This window comes from Penicillium vulpinum (genome assembly GCF_028829585.1).
Source record: "Penicillium vulpinum strain IBT 29486 chromosome Unknown utg000002l_segment0_segment0, whole genome shotgun sequence".
Lineage (NCBI taxonomy): Eukaryota > Fungi > Ascomycota > Eurotiomycetes > Eurotiales > Aspergillaceae > Penicillium > Penicillium vulpinum.
The window spans coordinates 4,884,210-4,902,027 of record NW_026643242.1 but is presented as its reverse complement, the minus strand read 5'-3'; the positions used below and the strand labels follow the sequence as shown (position 1 = coordinate 4,902,027).

Genomic DNA, 17,818 nt, shown 5'->3' with positions numbered 1-17,818 from the left:
TCTACCTCAGAATACATGGAGTATCATTTTATCTGTACTACTCTAACTACTACTACAGTGAGACACATTGTCCTGTGACTTCAATCCTTGCTTCTGCAAAGGGGTCCTGTATCCCTTTATCTTGGGTTCCACAAGAGAACAGGTTCTAACATCACATAAACCTTTCTTTTTCTCAAGAGTAACAAATCTATTGTTAGCAATGACCAAAACCCAATCAATTGAGCAAGCAACCATCCCACCCCCTAGGGATGTGGAAAAGTCTCAACAAGCCAGGACTGAAATCATAAGGAATGCACAACTTGACGACTTCCCTGTTCCCACAGAGGCCGAGGCCCAGACGTTGCGCCGAGTCGCAGGGACTCTGCCTCTTGTCTCCTTCTCACTCTGTCTGGTTGAGTTCGCCGAACGTGCATCCTACTATGGAGCCAAGACGGTATTTTCCAACTTTATCCAATTTCCACTTCCAGAAGGTGCGTGATAATCTTTCGAATATGGTCTTTCCTCGCCGTTGACCAGGTATTTGTAGGCGGCAATGGAGCCGGCGCTACCCCACGGGGAACTCAACAAACAGCCGGGGCGCTGGGCATGGGGCTCCAAACAAGCTCCGCGTTAACACTGTTGTTCGTCTTCTTGGCCTACGTGATTCCCATATTTGGCGGTTGGTGGGCCGATGTTTATGTGGGCCGGTACAAGGCAATTATGGTCGGGGTGGTCATTTGTGGCATCGCTCATGTAATTCAAATCATCGGTGCTATTCCCTCCATTCTTCAGAAGGGCCCATCCAATGCCGCTCCACCCTTCATCCTCGGCATGCTGATATTGGCTGTTGGAGCTGGAATTTTCAAACCGAACGTTTCACCCATTATTCTGGACCAAATTCGCCACAGGAAAGCATACACTAAGCAGCTGAAGTCTGGTGAAAAGGTCATCGTCGATCCAAATGCCACCATCACAAGAACGATGCTTATTTTTTACGGCTTTGTCAACATTGGTGCTCTCTTTATGCTTGCTACTGCATATTCTGCCAAGTATGTCGGGTACTGGCTCTCTTTCCTGTTGACAGGAGTCATTTACTTGTTACTCCCAATTCTGCTTTTAGCAGTTCGCAATAGAACATACAAAGAGCCACCCAGTGGAGGATCTGAGCTCACCCAAGCGTGGAAGATCACAACGACAGCGCTCAAGCAGCACAAGTTTCAAGTATGGCGTACGAACTTCTGGGATGCAGCAAGTCCCAACACTCTGCGCAGTAACGGAATCACTGTGGACTGGACAAGGGATGCAGTGAATGATGTTGCGAGGACTGTCGGTAAGTTTATCAAATCATAATCTGCTCGTTCATCCCTTCGAGTTTGCACCTGCATCTATCACAGCACCCCAGCACCCGATCTTTCACATCTGATACTGTGCATCTAATAACAGGCGCATGCGATGTGTTCTTATTTTTCCCAATCTGGGCCCTCAACATCGGCGGTATTGGCTCAGTCGGAACAAACCAAGGCGCCGCCATGATCACAAACGGGGCGCCCAATGATATCCTGAACAACTTCGGCGCACTGACGATCATTGTCGCGATCCCGTTCTTGACTTTCGTGGGGTACCCGACTCTGGACCGTTATAGGATCCACGTGGGCCCCATCACCCGTATCACATTTGGATTCTGCTTGGCGATTGTTTCCGGCATTATAGGCACTCTGGTGCAATGGAAGGTATACAAGCTATCGCCATGCGGGTACTACGCATCAACGTGCGACAAGGTTGCTCCTATCAGTATTTGGTGGCAGATTCCGAATATTGTTCTTGGATCATTGAGCGAGTGTTTTTGCAACGTTACTGCATACGAACTGGCCTATGCGCGATCACCTCCAAGTATGAAGGGGTTGGTTGTGGCAATCTTCCTATTTATGAGTGCTCTCTCGAGTGCAATTGGTGAAATTCTGATTCCGGTTACGAAGGATCCCTGGCTTTTATGGATTTGGGGGGCACCGGCAGTCGCGCTGGCTCTCCAGACAATCGTTTTTTGGATGAGGTTCAACAAGCTCAACAATACCGTCGATGAAACAAATTGTCTTCATTGCTCTGAGGATGAGGTGAAGGGTGGTAGACACATACTGAGTTCAAATGCGACGAGTATTTGACCTTCAGGGCCTTATATCCCACATGCTAATCGTGATATGGACCAGTTCCCCAATGTTTGAATGTCTTGTTGTCTGGTCCTTGGATGGAATGTTTGTTCCCTGAAGATATCATCTTTCCTAGATCTTCATAGGTAGCTATTTAGTCATATTACATATTTCCCTTTTCGCCATTTTATCACTGTACATGCACACGATGATGTTTCTGTAAAATCCAGCCCCAAATTGCTTCATTGATTCCTAGGGCTTATCTTTTATCCGACCTGGCTATCACGAGAATTCACGGCAGGAAAAACCTAAAAAAAGCGAGCAGGATTACGCCATAGATAGTGATTTATTCCATGTGGTCCGAGGGTGAACATTCTTTAATGATAACACAAATACTACTCTGTACTCTTTAAGCACATGTGATAGTTATCTAACATAGTAAATGATAGCCACTGAAGGCAGACAGTTTGCAACCTTGACCCTCATGAGCATGTGACTAGTGACCCGCTTCAGAGTATTCTGACGAATAGAACGATATCAATAACGTGCTTTTTTTTTTTTTTTTTCAGATGTAGGGTATTTTTATTATTGTGATTGGATCGAAACATTCCGTGATCGGGCATTGATAGATGGGAGAAAAACCAATATAATTTTAATTTATGGAAAACTAGCTGGTGTGACTTATCATATATCTATGGTTGGGTAGAATGTTGATCACCTCAAGTACAAAAAGTAAGGAGTAACAAAGTACCATGATGGCAAGTTGAGCAATGGAATGCGAGTTTAAACGAAGAGCAAGTGGGCGAGTGATCTAAGACTAAAACGGAATTTCATCTTGAACGCAAAATAATTGCCTGTGTCCTCCGGGGGGTTGTGCGCTACTCCGTCTCTTTCCACATGCCAATAATTTGGACACCACATGCAGTCTTTTTCTTCATGTGATTCCCGAGTCTTGTCCGAAAGGCGGTATGTTAATGCCATCACGTGAATCTGTACCCTGGAGGCCTTTGCAAACTTTATGTAACTTTAAATAACCTAAGAAGGTACGGGGTAGTATATTTGGAGGCGAGATCCCCCAGAGATTTCCCTTTCTCGGGGCTTCGATATATATAGAGTAGGCAATCCAAATGTGCTACAGCCTTGGCTCGTATGGTCATTTTAAAATTATCGTATTTCCCCCTTTTAATAGGCCTGCATATCAGAACTGCGCAACACGAAAACAGTAAATAAAAAAAATTTCGGAAAACAACCACCCGGGTGAAATGATACGTTACTTTTAATAGCTTCATGATTAGGCAAATTTTAAGCCTATGAGAGATCACTTTTTTTGAAACTTCCTTCAAGCTAAGATCAGCATCGTCCAGAGTCCGTATACAAGTAGATTACATATACATTGTTAGGCATGTTGTACAACGTTAGGCGGAAAAAGCTTGAAATAGTAGCAATTTCCTCCAATGGCCAATTTGCTGACCATGTTGCTGATAATTTTATGTTGGGTCAAACTGCAATTGAGCATTCAACAATTTGAGGGCTGTGCACTTTGCTATTACCTACATACCCCCTAACAGAGCCAGTAGGACAACGTGGTAATCGCCAAGCCGTTTATTAAGTTTTCTTTTTTTTTCCCCAACCTTGGCTTTTAGTGGATCCCTATAGATTCTCCCGAGGTCGAAAAGGGGTGTACGAGACTTCCCGTGTGGATATCAAACAAACACCGAATGCCAGTAGCCTTTGTAGATTTTTTATGGGGTTTGAGTAAGGGGTAGCATTATCCGATGGGAACATTTTCTATGCTAGAGAATGACCTTTTGCCAGTCGTATTTTCTAAAAAAACCCCAATCCAATAGACTGAAAATTCGTTGAGCTCCAGAAACGTTGAAAAAGGAAAAAAAAAGAATGAGGCTAGTGCAAGGTGAATCCACGGAACAAGCGCGTCCAGTCGATTGACCAATCAGACTGCCATCCCTTTGTGGGTGGGCCCAAATTGACAGTCTTCTGGAAAAGAATTGGAAAAAGGGGATTGGTCAGTATCCTTTTTTGTTTTCGAGACTAGGGGATAACTCCATGGGGGCGAAGGGGCAAGAGAAAAAAAAAAAGAAAATTGACGCGATAAAAAATACTCTCAAATCCTCGACATCTTTTTTTCTTATCTCTTTCTCTAAATCCATCACTTCAAAATGGCTGTAACACAAAGGCAGCATCTTAAGCAGGCGGAACAGGTATGGGATAATAATCATTCCAACAAGACACATATACTAATATCCCACTTCTACAGAAAACCGAAGTTCCTAGCTTGCAAGCCCTCAAAGATGCAATCCCAAAGGAATGCTTTGATTCATCCCTCACTACCTCTCTCCTCTACCTGGCTCGGGATATCATCTACTGTTCAGTTCTGATCTACGCTGCCCTCCACATCCATCTCCTCCCTTCTTTGCCTCTGCGCATTGTTGCCTGGGCTACCTACGGCTTCTTCCAAGGCTGTGTCGGCACAGGACTATGGATTCTTGCCCATGAATGTGGCCACGGCGCCTTCTCCAAGCACCAGGGTATCAATGATTTCATTGGCTGGGCTACACACTCCTTCCTCATGGTCCCATACTTCTCATGGAAGATTACCCACGCCCGCCACCACCGCTACACCGGTCACATGGAGAAGGATACCGTCTTCGTCCCTTGGACCGAGGATGAGTTGGCGTCTAAGCGTAACGTCAGTATTGAGCAGCTGAAGGACCTCGCCGAGGAGACTCCTATTGTTTCTCTCATGCAGCTCATTGGACACCAATTGCTCGGATGGCAGATGTACCTCGTTCTGAATGTGACTGCTGGTGTCAAGAGTGGTCCTGACGGAACCGAGAAGGTCGAGTTTGCTAGCCACTACAACCCATCCGCCTCAATCTTCACTGCTGCCCAGTGGAAGTTGATTGCCTACTCCGATATCGGACTGTTGATCATGGGCTCGATCGTCTGGTACACCGGATCTATCATTGGCGGGTGGAACGTCTTCTTCCTCTACGTTATCCCCTACCTCTGGGTCCACCACTGGCTGAGTACGTCTTTCCTTTCAATTTTACCTTAAAAACTCTAGAACAAGCACTAACAAAATCAACAGTTGCCATCACATACCTCCAACACACTCACCCCGAGGTTGCTCACTACACCGCCGAAGCCTGGACTTACACCAAGGGAGCCCTGGCTACCATTGACCGCACAACCGGTTTCATTGGCCGTCACTTCTTCCACGAGATCATCGACTACCACGTCGTCCACCACCTCTTCAGCAAGATTCCCTTCTACAACGCCGAGCGAGCCACCAAGGCCATTCAGCCTATGCTCGGCGAAAACTACCACGAGGAGAAGGAGGAGGGCTTCTTGTACTCGTTGATGATGACTTTCCGCAAGTGCATCTATGTCTCCGAGGCCAAGGGCCGCGCTAGTGGACAATCTGGAGTCCTGCACTTCGTTCTCGCGGAGGAGAGCAAATGAGTGGTACAGTTGGGTACTGCTTCAATAGCCATTTAGTAAAATCATAGACTAGATTTCAGTTATAGATTTTGGTTATATCCACAGGAAGTTTGTTCAAAAAAGTTTATTTTCTGATATATGCCATTTGGAATTAGATCTACGTAATGATAAGTCAGTGAACGTAGGATATTTCACGAGAGTTGAACAGTGAAAGGTGTTGGTCTCAATCCTCGGAATAGAGGGGTGTTCACTGCCCATAAGAACCAAAGGTTGCGTGTTGAAGTCGGGTAATCCACCATATCCACACGTATCCAATCTTGCATAGAAATAATCGGCGATACACTTTATGGTCTGGGGATTAACCAATGTTTTCAAGCGTCTTTTGGCATGAGATGGGTGGGTGAATATTATTCGTGGGCTTTGACCAGGGTTCGAGTGAGCAAAACAAAAGTGGCGTAGACGCCCAAGATGCGGACGGCTGAGGTGGTTCAGAGTATTTAAGTATCATATTATATCATGGAACAACCCAACATCAAGTAGTTAATACTATTCGGATCCAAGAGCCGGGGCACGATAGAGATCTTCAAGATACTTGTTTGTATTGATGGTCGTAGAGGAAATGATGATCGGCAAGTGGTAGCTCTGGTATCTGAGTTCCCCTTGGATCGAGGTTTGCGAATTTGTAATTTGCGAAATAGAATTCGAATCTGTGTAAGCGAGCGACTTCGCCTAAGTGTGGCGATTGACAGATGTAGGGGCGCAGATCTCGGACCATACGATCCTATGTTGAGGTTCAGCGTTAGGTTTGAAGTGACAGCAATCCTTGGAAGTTATGGCAAACTGGGTCGCGCGGATAATGACTAGCTTAGCGTGGGAACCGTTAAGTAGCTGGGAGGCCCAAAGAAAATTCATAAGCCAAGAAGTAGTTAACCTCGTCAACAAGAGTAGGAACGAGCCCCAAAAGCTTTTGGTCCGCGAATTCGGAAGACAAAGACATTGTGAGTAAGGAAGTCGGCTTGTATCGATGGCAAAGAAGCGATACCGGAACCGAGACTCGAAGGTGTGTCGTTGACAGATGTGAGAATTAGCCGTGATTTGTGGCGCAGAATGGATTAGAAGGATGAGGTCAAGAGATGCTACCTGCTGCGAGAAGTGATTTGTTCGGTAGGAAAGGTGTATGGCGTGGGGTTGACTTTCGTGGTGATCCGGCGAATTGTTTGCGCAAGGCTTTGCTAATAAATGCCGTGGAAGATGTATATGTGAGTTTGGTTTGGAATAGCAACGCATCCAACTAGGAAACTGATAAAGGAAGAAGAGCGAGATAATACGTACTACGTATGGACGCACATGCTTAGTTTTTCGAACAGATAACCTGAATCGCATGGACAAGCTAAAAAAGATGAACCGATCAATGTAATAGATGATGAAAACAGACTGGGTATTTTAATAAAGCAAAAAAAGCTATACTTGACTGTGGTATAGGCTCGTGTACATGCCCGTTGAAATAGGCGACGTAAAAATAAAAAAAACCAAGTCAAACATCCAAATCGCTCTTTCTCCTTCCCTCTTGCTGCCAAACAACCCACCCGAAGGTGACAGTCAATTTCAGACACATGGCAAGCCATATACTAGACGCCATACCCGTGGTCTTAGAAAGCCCACCTGCAGTCATGGCGCCCAAAAACAATGCAAGGAAAGACCCCACCCGACGGTTGCGCTTTGGATTTAACTTTGCAGTCAGCTTTGGATCGACAAGCAGATCGCACAGCATAGCTGTCACAACAACAGTTGGGATTTCATCTAGGGACAGGACGCGGGAAGCACAGATCTGGCCTGCTGCTTGGAATGCTAAAAGTGTAATCGGCAGGACTTGCATCCATTCGATCGGAGCCCGGGGGTCTTCGGGTTTTGGGGTGATGATTTCCAGCTGGATAAGAATTGCTGTCACTAAAAGGGCAATCGTCTGAATGCCAAATGAGATTATCATAGTTGAGCGGCGTCGTGGGCTCAAGAGTCGATGTAGGTGAATGAAGAGGAGATTGCTGGCAATGAAGACGCTCAAGGCGATTAGGGACTTCGCCCAGAGATATGCTGGGTAGGCTGGCTGGCCGGAAACACCCAAGGCTAAGAAGATGGTATTTCCTGTGGCGTCATTAGCTCTGTGTGCTTTACATCGGAGACTACTGTGTAACTATACACTCCACATACCTGTTTGCATACTGGAAAAGCTGCCCCATGCGTTAAATGACAGCCCATCCACCAAGCCACCAACGAAGCCACATATTATAAGAGGAATATCTGTATGTGTGGCGTCTATATCTGCTCGGAAGTGGCGTGAAATTGTCGACCACGCCGTGTTGTCTTCTGTCTGGTTGCCAGAGATAGACACTGCTGTGCTGCCCCCGGAAGACCAAAAGCCCGGTGTATATTTGATTTCCTCATTGGGGCGATCCAAACGAAAGCTCGCAGTTGTTAATTCGTTCTGGTAGATGGAACGGTTATCAGAGGCGCGGTGGGCTATTGTAGTGAGTGGCTCGATATCTCCCGACGGGGTAGGGGGTCTGTTGTGCATGGTTGGATTATTGTAAATGTGTATATATGATTGAAGTCGGACAAGCTTATTATGAATAGAATCAAGCCTGGATGGTTCCACTTTAGCTGTGTTGATATGAAAGAAATAGATTGCCAAAATACACCTGGATTAAGCCTTATTTATAATGCTGACCCATTTTCGGGCTCATTCCGAGCGTCTCCATGAAAGAAATACACTGGATATTTGCCAAGAAAGATAAGAAAACACCCCGATGACTTGAAACAGTGATACTTGGCACATCCCTATACGTCTCGTGTATTAGTTACACCGCCGAGGGGCACGTCGGGAGCCGGACTACCTAATCTAGATCTACTCTGTACGGCTCTTCATTGTACATACACTGTGCGTATGCAAGCACTTTGACGTAGGTTATCGGGCATATCTAGATCATATCGCGTGGGTAAATCTCCATAGAATCAGTAGCCCAATATGAACATCCATCCTAAAATAAGTTGATCTCACAGATCCCATTATAGCTGAATCTGGGCATTATCTTGGCGCCGTGATTATCTTCGGCAAATGCGTAATTCATCCCCATACTCCATTAGAAATCAAGCTGTAATACGACCTCGGAAGCCGGGGGTACAGGATCTACCTTGGCTCAATGGAGGCTGTCAAGACCCGGCTCCTAGGCTTCTTCGTTCCCAAGAAGCAATCCGCAGCATTTATTCACGTCGGTTCTTGGCGCCATGTTATGCTTTGCGGGCATTCATTGGCTATTCCTCACAATCACTACGCGGCGGTCGACCGAATTGAAATTTGGAATTAGTGTGACTTATCAACATTTCATTTAACCTCGCTTACCCCTGTATTTATAGGTTTGATATGCAGCTATGCATACGGAGTATAGCTAGCTTGGCTGAGATCGCGTCTTAGAACACAGAGTTATCGCCTGTTCTGGCCCCTGAAAACGTCAAAGGTAGACTATATTTGCCAAGGGATCGACGTATCCACCAACACTAGTCCTTTCGGGGTCCCCACGCGCTGCAGTAAGACTAGTCGCCAAGAAAGATCTCTGTCAGCATCAATGGTTCATCACTAGTGTGGTTCATCCCTACGGAGTCTTATCTATACGTGCCAACGGTTGAGCTCCGATAACACAGCCTCGAATGCTAGATCTTGGCGTTGACAAGGTTGACTACATTAACAACAGAGCAGTTCAGGAATTGAGTCGCGCTGACGGATCAAATCTTGGCATATTCTCCTTTGGATATGTGGGCTGCACGAATACACGCCCAACTCAAAAACGAGTACAATAGCGAGCACATTGGTGAGTTCTATGGCTATCGTGAGTTGGTATTTTGCGAAAAGGAAAAAAGGAATAAAAACTAGTGTTCGAGCTCAATGGTAAGATAAAATATTTCCGTCCAAAAAAGCAATACCATATGCCAAGCGGTGAGAGTCGTGTTTGTTCCGATGATATTGTTATCTTCAGACTAGCCAAGGTCAGTCACTCCATGAAGCCGCAAACAATACATGATAATGCCAAGGGGATGTGCTTAGTTCATTATCTCTAATTGGCCAGCCCACCGACTGGGCAGTGTTTTGGCTTGAAACTATGTTTAACCATACTCCCTGCGGTGAGGGTGACATCACCTGATCCCCGTAGATCGGGGATGCAGGCGAAGACCTGGTACGAAGTATAGTTCAACTGCTGCCAAGTGAATTGTAGGCGCAAGCCGACTCCTTCCGATGCTCGAATTAGGTCCTCGCGATCTAGTTCGAAGTTCCTTTGCATTGACGGAGAGATCACTATGTAGGTACGATTGTATGCAACTTATTGTAACACATGGGAGGTCTAGCTAGGTATGTAGTTCAGCTCAGAGTCTTGGAATTCGCCATTTCCGAAGAATAGGACCCGACGGCAAGGGTTAAGGATTAAGTAGGATGTCGATGCCACGTTGGATGCTGTCACTGATGTGTGTCCAATTTCTTATCTTGAAGGGAGATCCTAACTTTAAGCATCCGAAATTAATTGCCGGGGTACCCCAACTCTCCTTGATTGAAGGGTTCGCGCGAAGATCCTTTAAAGCTGCGCCACTCTGGGAAGAGTCCTCGGCGTGGGGTGGGTGTAGATCCTTGTCGATCATCCCTGACGCCTTGGATATACCCACTTTTCCTCCCTTGTTGGAATAATAGGAGTCCACAAAAAGGGATATCGGTGCATAATCCTCTTCGCCAAGAGATTGCGTCAGTCGATTATTGATTTCCAATCCTGGGTTCCTCGTCGGAGGAATCATCGGAAAGATTCAACTTGCATTGCATACACGTCTCGTGTTAGCCATGTGTGTTCGTGTCCAGGCCCAGGCTTTAGTTTCCGCATAAATAAATTACCGATTGGTGCCTGGCCAAGATGGAAATGAGCCTGAAGATGACTTGAAATGTCGTCTCTTGGTCACCGCTTCGATTTCTAAATGAGGGCGCGAATCTTGTGCAGATGTAAAATCATACCGGGCAATGTCTGAGATCCCATAATTGCGTCTGCCACTGGCTCCGGGAATGTTTTTACCTCCACCAGACGAACTAAGTGATGAATATTTTGCTGCGGATGCTGTCATGATTTTGATCATTATGTCTAGAATGTTTATGTGATTATTTAGCCGAAGTGTGCTCCATCAAACGGCCCAGTTCTGTCCAAATGCTTCGTGAAAGAACGAGTCAAAAATTGTGGAGGGAATCCCTTTGACCGGATGGGTTAAGGTGGCAGCATGGGTGTCGAAGACTGGTTGCTTCAGCAGGCTTTCCGTCTGCAAGTCTTGACCGACAATTTCCAATGGAATTCTCCGAGCACAAGTTTCCGCCGCACTGTTTGATACACTGCGGCAACCTCGTAAGTCCATGAAATTCAGATTCGGTGCAGTATTTCCGTAAGTCGTTTGTGCCGCTACTCTGTTGATGTATTGCTGTTGATCGTCCATAATGAATGAAAGCGTTGCGGGATAGTCTGAAAATGTATCTGGTGATGAGTTGTAGTTGATTTGGGCCGTTTGCGGGCTGAGGGTTTTCTCAAGCTCGGTCTCGGGGGTTCTGGGTTCCAAGGCAGCTCTCCATTCTAGAAGGGATAAATGCACTCTTGGAGAGAACCTCTGCTGCTGCTGTAAGTGGTTCACGTGGTTTTCAAGGGGCCTCAAGGATTCCGATGGCAGAATATCAGATGGCCACGGAAGTCGCTCAATAACGCCGATTGCTGGAAGCTCGCGAACAATTCTAGGAAGGTCACCTACGGATGGCAGTCGTCCGATTGACAGATTATAGTCCACAGATGTTGATATCAAAAGATATGCCCTCGGGCACTGAATAAACGCATCCTGCCAGCTCGTTGGGCGATTTGGTTTGAACGAGGCTCTAGTCGAGCGCCGGGTGCTAGATAAAATCTTATCTCTCCTCATGTTATCGGATGAATATGACTGAGGTGGTTTCTCTTCCAAGAAGAGGTTCTGTGTTGTCGTATAGGCAAGTTGCAGGATATGGTTGGTTCCAATAGCAACAAAATCAGCGACATCGTAGAGTGTCTCTGAGTGACGAATAACTTGAATCAGAGAATTCAAACGGCGCTGTCTTGCCTCCATCTCCTTCCGGGAGGGGGAAAGCTTCAGATTTATAGCTGCCAGTACGAGCGGCATGCTAACGTATCCAAGCCTGCGGTTCATATTAGCAAACTAATTTGTCTAGCAATAAAACATTGGAAATGGCATTCTGTGACTGGGTGAAAAGTGAGAGATGGAAGAGGTACTGACACACTAACGGGAACGCTATCAGCATATCCATTGACACTGAACAGTTCCATCACGAGACTCAACCCCTCAATTCCATCCCTGAGGTCATTACTGATCTCTAGCACCAGATTTCTGTATCTGTCTCCCGCGTAGAACGAGCTTTCTTCCAGTAAAAATGCCGCATACTGCGCCAGATCTAATCGTGCTGCGCTAGAAATAGACGGCCACTTGGTTAGGTTTGAAGACAGTGGGGTATAAAAGGCCCACGAACTGATAGTACATATACGTCATGCAAGTCAACCTTGCAACTGCGTCATCCCCTTCCGATGTCGACACCTTGCTTGGTGAAATGAGAGGCTGCATCGGCAGTTTCCACTCGTCGAGGGATCTTTTGATATTTTGTATCCTCAAAAAGACACCCTGGAATTCTATCGTAGAGAGGGGGATTTTTGGAGACTTTTGGTGGGCGAATATCAAAGACACTAGATCTGTGAGTAGCACTGCTAGCTCGCACTGCTTCTGAAGTGCGCCTAGTAAACGCTTCTTAGTTTCATAGTCGTAGACTCAAGACTGATGCAACTCTTCATTAAAATCTTCCATGCTCAGCCCGTTATTCCATCCATAAAAGCCGATTGAAGTAACCTGAGGACAGCGGCGTAGGCCAACGCATAAGCTTCGGTCACGAAGAAGGATGCACCACCAAAGTCGTTTCTTGAGCGATATTGGCACATCTTCCACCAGTAAGGATGGCTGAGCATCAATAGCCATAGCATGCTCAATGGCACTTGTCAGCCACAAGCTTCCAGCCTGGGGGTCTTCCTCAGAGGTATAATGCGTAAGCAGAACAGCGCCTTGCGCGTTTGCATGAGACCGGTTTTCGGTTCTTAGTTTGAATAGTAACTACATCCAGGGCGATCAATTCCTATTTACGCCAAATGTGCCCCTGATTTAGGATATGCCTACCTTTGCTCTGTTATACAGCTGCTGTCGTGCATCCCTCCTATCATCAAATCCACATTGATGAATTGTCTCCAAACATACAAACTATTATGATTTAGTCCAAGTGCGGGACTTACCAGAAGGATCACTTGAAACTGACCTGGCAGCTTGCGAAAAGCAACGATTGTAACACAAAAAGAGATATTTTGGGGCCGGTTGATTGGCTGTTCAGATACATGCGCCAGAACTCAGCCTCGTCCAACACAGGCAGCAATGGGTGAACGCGCTTGAAGTACTGTTGAACAAACTCGTCAATTGCATCGGATGGAGGCAAGCTCAAGCAGCCGCTGGATGTGAGAAATTCTATATCTTTGGAAGGAAGCGACAGCAATTGTTGCGACTTGACGAAGGCGTATGCGGTATACGGAAGATTGGAGGATTGGAATGAACTCGTGCTACAGTCATCTGGACTGAGACTATGTTCGCGGAGAGGGGAGGGAAAATTTGGATGATTATTTGACTGGCGCAGGTCGTCAGAGTGCCGGCCAGTGATCACATTGTTTGACCTTGAGCTTTGGTGCGTCGACGGCACCGGGGTTTCCGACCCCGGGGACCTGATAAAGGTCAGTATATGGATGCTTAATGTGAATTTTACGATCACGGCCTCACTGATTAGAATTCTTATTGAGAAGAATACATCTCCTGCGACCGTCTTGTCGACACCTGGTACACGGAGAGCCGAAGATTGATGCATCGCAGCGCACTTTGCGAGTACGGCACCATGAGCAAGCGGATGGCGCTCTTCTTGCGCGTCGCAACATTCTGCTTCTAACACTCAGTTCCTTTGGTATCGAAATTTGGAGAAGAAATGACGACGCGGGGGATAAATTCACTGACCCAGATCCGGGGTCTGGGGTCCGGGGTCCGGGTAATGATCAGAGGCCGGATCACCTGGTATACCCGTGGACGGCACTCTATTACCGCCGACGCGCTAGTGGAAAAGTTTTGCCAGCAGTACTTTTAGTAATTTACGTATTTTATACAATCCAATACACCAGCATCGCACGAATCCACACCTTGAACTCGATAATTGAGGTAACGAACAGTGAGCGGTAACCTAGGCGGTCAAAACTTTACTATGGACCGGCGGGCTGGCGGTAATAGACTACTACTGTATCTCGGGCCGCCAAAGCCGACTCGCATCTAGGTATTGAAGAGGGGAACGCTCAAGGCTGTGCTCAAATGTATATGGCTTAACTTAGTACTCGCAGTTCAGCTTTATACCCAGCTTTGCATAAAAAGGAACCTAGGCAGTATGCCTAAGAAGTCAACTGAGAGAGGTGTGGAAATGTGTATTGTCAACCTATATCTATCTCCTAGTGTGTATACCTGTATTCTCCGTCCAGGCGTGCTTTCATGACTATACAATAAAACTGCGCAATACGTATGTAGGCACCTAGGTAGTGGATAAGATTCCCCACTACAGCATGTAAAGTCAACCACCATGGTAATAAAATGTCTTGAAGGGCCCTTGGTATATTGCACTTGATGATCCGGTGTAGTTTTACCAGAGAAAATTACCATATCACTAATGTTGAATGTTGATACGGTGACCAGCAGTCTAGGAACCATGTAGAACTATGCCTTTGAGAATATCGATGCATTCAACCTTATGCTCGCTTTAAAACTCCAAATATTACAACAACTCCACAGGACTACTCCAGTTAGATATACGCCATTCCAATCTACAGAGTGTCAATCATGCACTTCCCTTACCCCGCTGGTTTACTACCTAAATAGGTATAGTTAGATATGTTTACAGCCGCGGAACCCGGCTTCTCCACAGTTCTCCACTTTAAATTCTTCATACAAGAAACTGGACTTCAATGATCTACAACATAAGTGGCGCTAACTGCATATGATGTGAGTATTCAAGGGGATTCAAAGTCTTCTAAAAGGATATTAGTGCCAAAGCAGGACAGTGCAATGTCGTTGTGAAATTTATTGTGTCAAAGCTGGAGAAGAGGGTTTGTGAAATTGTTTCATGAGTGTTCTCATTTCGCGTGATATATTGCACCGTTCGGTGTAAATGTTCGGATGGGCGGGCATTTGGTCTAGCGGTTGTCTTTGGCGACACTGGGTACGACAATTGGTACGCCGCTTAACTGGAACCCCCCATCCTCAGTTCGAGTGCCGTTTGATCTCGAGCTGCCGGATCGCCCACGGGCGATGACTTTTTTATTCTATGCTTTTTTTTCTTCCAATGAAATTTAGTTCCCTTTCTCAGCCTTAAACCAAACCCGTGGCGTCGAAATATAACAAAGAATATCTAATGATCACCTCCATCAAGCTGTTGATTTTTGCAGGTTAGAATTATATATCACGCCATCTAGACAGCCAGTAGTCGGGATTCGCCTCGCAGAAATATTTTCCAATCGATACAAAAGGAAATACTCCAAAAATGGTGCTGGTGCTACCTAGTTATTCTACCTATACCTTGAGCTTATAGCTTAGCCTTAAGAAGTCCAGCCTCGATCTCTTTCTTGGCATCTTCCCGCAATACCCTCTTCAAAATCTTTCCACTTGGGTTCCGTGCAATCGAGCCGACAAATTTCACACCGCCTGTGAGTGCTTTGTATTTCGCAAGGCGACTCAAGACATATGCTTGAATCCCAGCTTCCGTCAGCTTGGACCCTGCATCGCCGGGTCGTCGAACCACGTAGGCACGTGGATACTCGATATCAGAACCAGGGAATGTGATTCCGATGACAGCTGCATCCACAACCTCCGGATGCGACAAGAGCGCAGCCTCGAGCTCCGGCGGTGCCACCTGGAAGCCGCGGACTTTGATCAATTCCTTTCTGCGATCCACAATATACCATTTGCGGGTACTCTTGTCACAATAGGCTATGTCGCCTGTTTTGAACCAACCATCGGAATCGAAAGACTCCGCATTGGCCTCGGGATTATTGAAGTACCCGGGTGTCACTGTCGGACCTCGGACGCACAACTCGCCGCGCACGTCAAAGGCCGAAATATTGTTTCCTTCTTCGTCGATGAGTCTAAACAAACTAGAAATTAGTCGATGACTCGAGACAACGCTGCAACTTTGCTAAGGGGACTGGGTGTAACGTACTTAGCTTCAAGATTTGGAATGAGTCTTCCAACAGAACCTGTATCATCGTGCTCGGGAAAGGGGAACATGGTAGCAACAGAACATGTTTCAGTCATGCCCCATACCTGAGTGAACGGCTTGTCGTCACCCATCAGGGAGCGGAACCTGGCTTGGACGCCTTTATCCAAGGGAGCAGCTCCACAGGCTGCCGCGAGGGTCTTTCGCAGCCAAGGTTTCTTTTGAGAAAGAGGCGACATCAGGATTGAGATCACAATCGGTGGAACCATTGCCAGGTCTGTGACATTGTATTTTTCGACTGTAGCGAGGTAAGTCTCGAGGTTGAACCGACGCATCATGTACGCAACCGCACCAGCTTTCAGTGTGGAAATATGCGCAATTGGAGCTGCAGATGCATGGAAGATAGGCATTGCAATAACCCGCGAAATCTATTTGGGCATGTCAGGTGTCAGCAATACCATCACTCATTTTCCAAATCTCCCCCAAGCTGATACCGGGAATGAACTGACAGAGTAAGGACGCGGATTCGAGCCATAATAAAGCTCATGCTCTGCAATGAAATTTTGGTGTGTGATTGTCACCGCTTTGGGCAGACCTGTGGTGCCACTGCTAAACAATCTCGCCGCTGAAGTTTGTTCGCAGGTTTTGAGATCGTTGAATCGCACCCAATCTTCCTCACCGACTTCTAGAAGCTGTTTCCATGAGCGCATTCCATCCGGGATAGCTTGTCCCAGATTGTTAAAAATCCAAATGTTTTGTTCAGCTACATCAGTCTCCTTAACCGCACGCAGGAGAGAATCCAAGATCTCGGGCTCGGAGAAAAGGAACTTGCTTTGGGAAGCCCGGATATGGTGAGCGAGCTCATGGGGAGTGTAAGATGGATTAGAGCCCGTAAAAATCCCTCCAGCTCCGATAATGGCCAACACAAGAATGCTGTAATGGATCTAAAATAAGTTAGCACCCCGTGACTTGATTTCAACTGCACGGTAGAATTGCTAAAACCCTTACATCATTGAAAGAATGGATGAGAACACAATCGCCTTGTTTCAGCCCAGATGCCCTCAGGCCAGCAATGAGCCGACAGATGAGCTTTCGCGCCTGGTTACAGGAGATTGACCGGGTGTGATCGCTGACATCGATGTAGATCTACCAAGGTCAGTCCAGCAACCGATTGACCATAAAGCTGGTTATTCATTGATACTCACTGGCTGGTCTTGGTCATATGATGGCTTGTCAAAAATATAGGACAATATGTCAGTTGTTGGAAGCAGAAGCCGTTCTGCCGGTTCGAAAATCATACTGTGCTGAGCGATCGACGCCGATGAGTTGTAGTAGACTAAAAGGAATGACCGGATACAAGATTATCGAGTTCTATTGCTATTGAGAAATAGCTTGAGGAAGAAGCCATTTTAATATCAATTGTCTGAGCCCCCGCGGCTTCGGCTGGGCCCCTCACTTGTAGCTCGGAACTCGGTCGCTTAATTGGAAGACCAGGATCAGCCAGTTAATTAAAAATCGAGTGTATTAGGGGGGTTCATCGGGAGATCGCATACAGTTTGCAATGTTCTAAACACAATTTATGCAGTTTAATGCTGATTGTATGCCAATGAACATGACAAGTGCAAAGCGTACCGTTTTTATGCATTTTCGCTTACCCCGCTCCCCCGGTTTTGTGGGGAGAAGCGTTTTAGTGAGATTTTATATCACCACATTTCTCTTATTTTCCTATGTTATATCAAATCAGAGGAGAGACCTCCAATTGAAGCCTTTTTTTCATATCAAAATAACTGGGATGCAATTAATGCCAAACCACAATTTTCCGCACATGCTGAGTCCCTACGTCAATCCATTT

General features: G+C 46.3%; 6 protein-coding genes across 6 annotated transcripts; 2 read left to right on the top strand and 4 right to left on the bottom strand.

The window, feature by feature from the left end:
* Window positions 1-199: 199 nt before the first annotated feature.
* On the top strand, window positions 200-2,138 carry N7479_004867 (putative MFS peptide transporter; the record flags this gene model as incomplete). The annotated part of the gene is made up of 3 exons (XM_057252564.1): window positions 200-470; window positions 527-1,309; window positions 1,423-2,138. The coding sequence occupies 3 exons, from the start codon at window positions 200-202 to the stop codon at window positions 2,136-2,138; spliced, it is 1,770 nt and encodes a 589-aa protein (XP_057111889.1).
* A 2,162-nt stretch (window positions 2,139-4,300) lies between these two features.
* N7479_004866 (oleate delta-12 desaturase) lies at window positions 4,301-5,606 on the top strand (the record flags this gene model as incomplete). Its single annotated transcript, XM_057252563.1, has 3 exons — window positions 4,301-4,342; window positions 4,399-5,170; window positions 5,233-5,606. The coding sequence occupies 3 exons, from the start codon at window positions 4,301-4,303 to the stop codon at window positions 5,604-5,606; spliced, it is 1,188 nt and encodes a 395-aa protein (XP_057111888.1).
* A 1,513-nt stretch (window positions 5,607-7,119) lies between these two features.
* Window positions 7,120-8,157, bottom strand: N7479_004865 (YoaK family protein; the record flags this gene model as incomplete). Its single annotated transcript, XM_057252562.1, has 2 exons — window positions 7,120-7,727; window positions 7,794-8,157. The coding sequence occupies 2 exons, from the start codon at window positions 8,155-8,157 to the stop codon at window positions 7,120-7,122; spliced, it is 972 nt and encodes a 323-aa protein (XP_057111887.1).
* A 2,636-nt stretch (window positions 8,158-10,793) lies between these two features.
* On the bottom strand, window positions 10,794-11,828 carry N7479_004864 (Transcription factor; the record flags this gene model as incomplete). The annotated part of the gene is made up of 1 exon (XM_057252561.1): window positions 10,794-11,828. One exon carries the CDS (start codon window positions 11,826-11,828, stop codon window positions 10,794-10,796), a length of 1,035 nt encoding a protein of 344 aa, XP_057111886.1.
* Window positions 11,829-12,978: 1,150 nt separating this feature from the next.
* On the bottom strand, window positions 12,979-13,587 carry N7479_004863 (fungal specific transcription factor domain-containing protein; the record flags this gene model as incomplete). The annotated part of the gene is made up of 1 exon (XM_057252560.1): window positions 12,979-13,587. One exon carries the CDS (start codon window positions 13,585-13,587, stop codon window positions 12,979-12,981), a length of 609 nt encoding a protein of 202 aa, XP_057111885.1.
* A 1,749-nt stretch (window positions 13,588-15,336) lies between these two features.
* N7479_004862 (acyl--CoA ligase) lies at window positions 15,337-17,264 on the bottom strand (the record flags this gene model as incomplete). Its single annotated transcript, XM_057252559.1, has 5 exons — window positions 15,337-15,895; window positions 15,970-16,394; window positions 16,461-16,910; window positions 16,975-17,112; window positions 17,172-17,264. The coding sequence occupies 5 exons, from the start codon at window positions 17,262-17,264 to the stop codon at window positions 15,337-15,339; spliced, it is 1,665 nt and encodes a 554-aa protein (XP_057111884.1).
* Window positions 17,265-17,818: the final 554 nt, after the last annotated feature.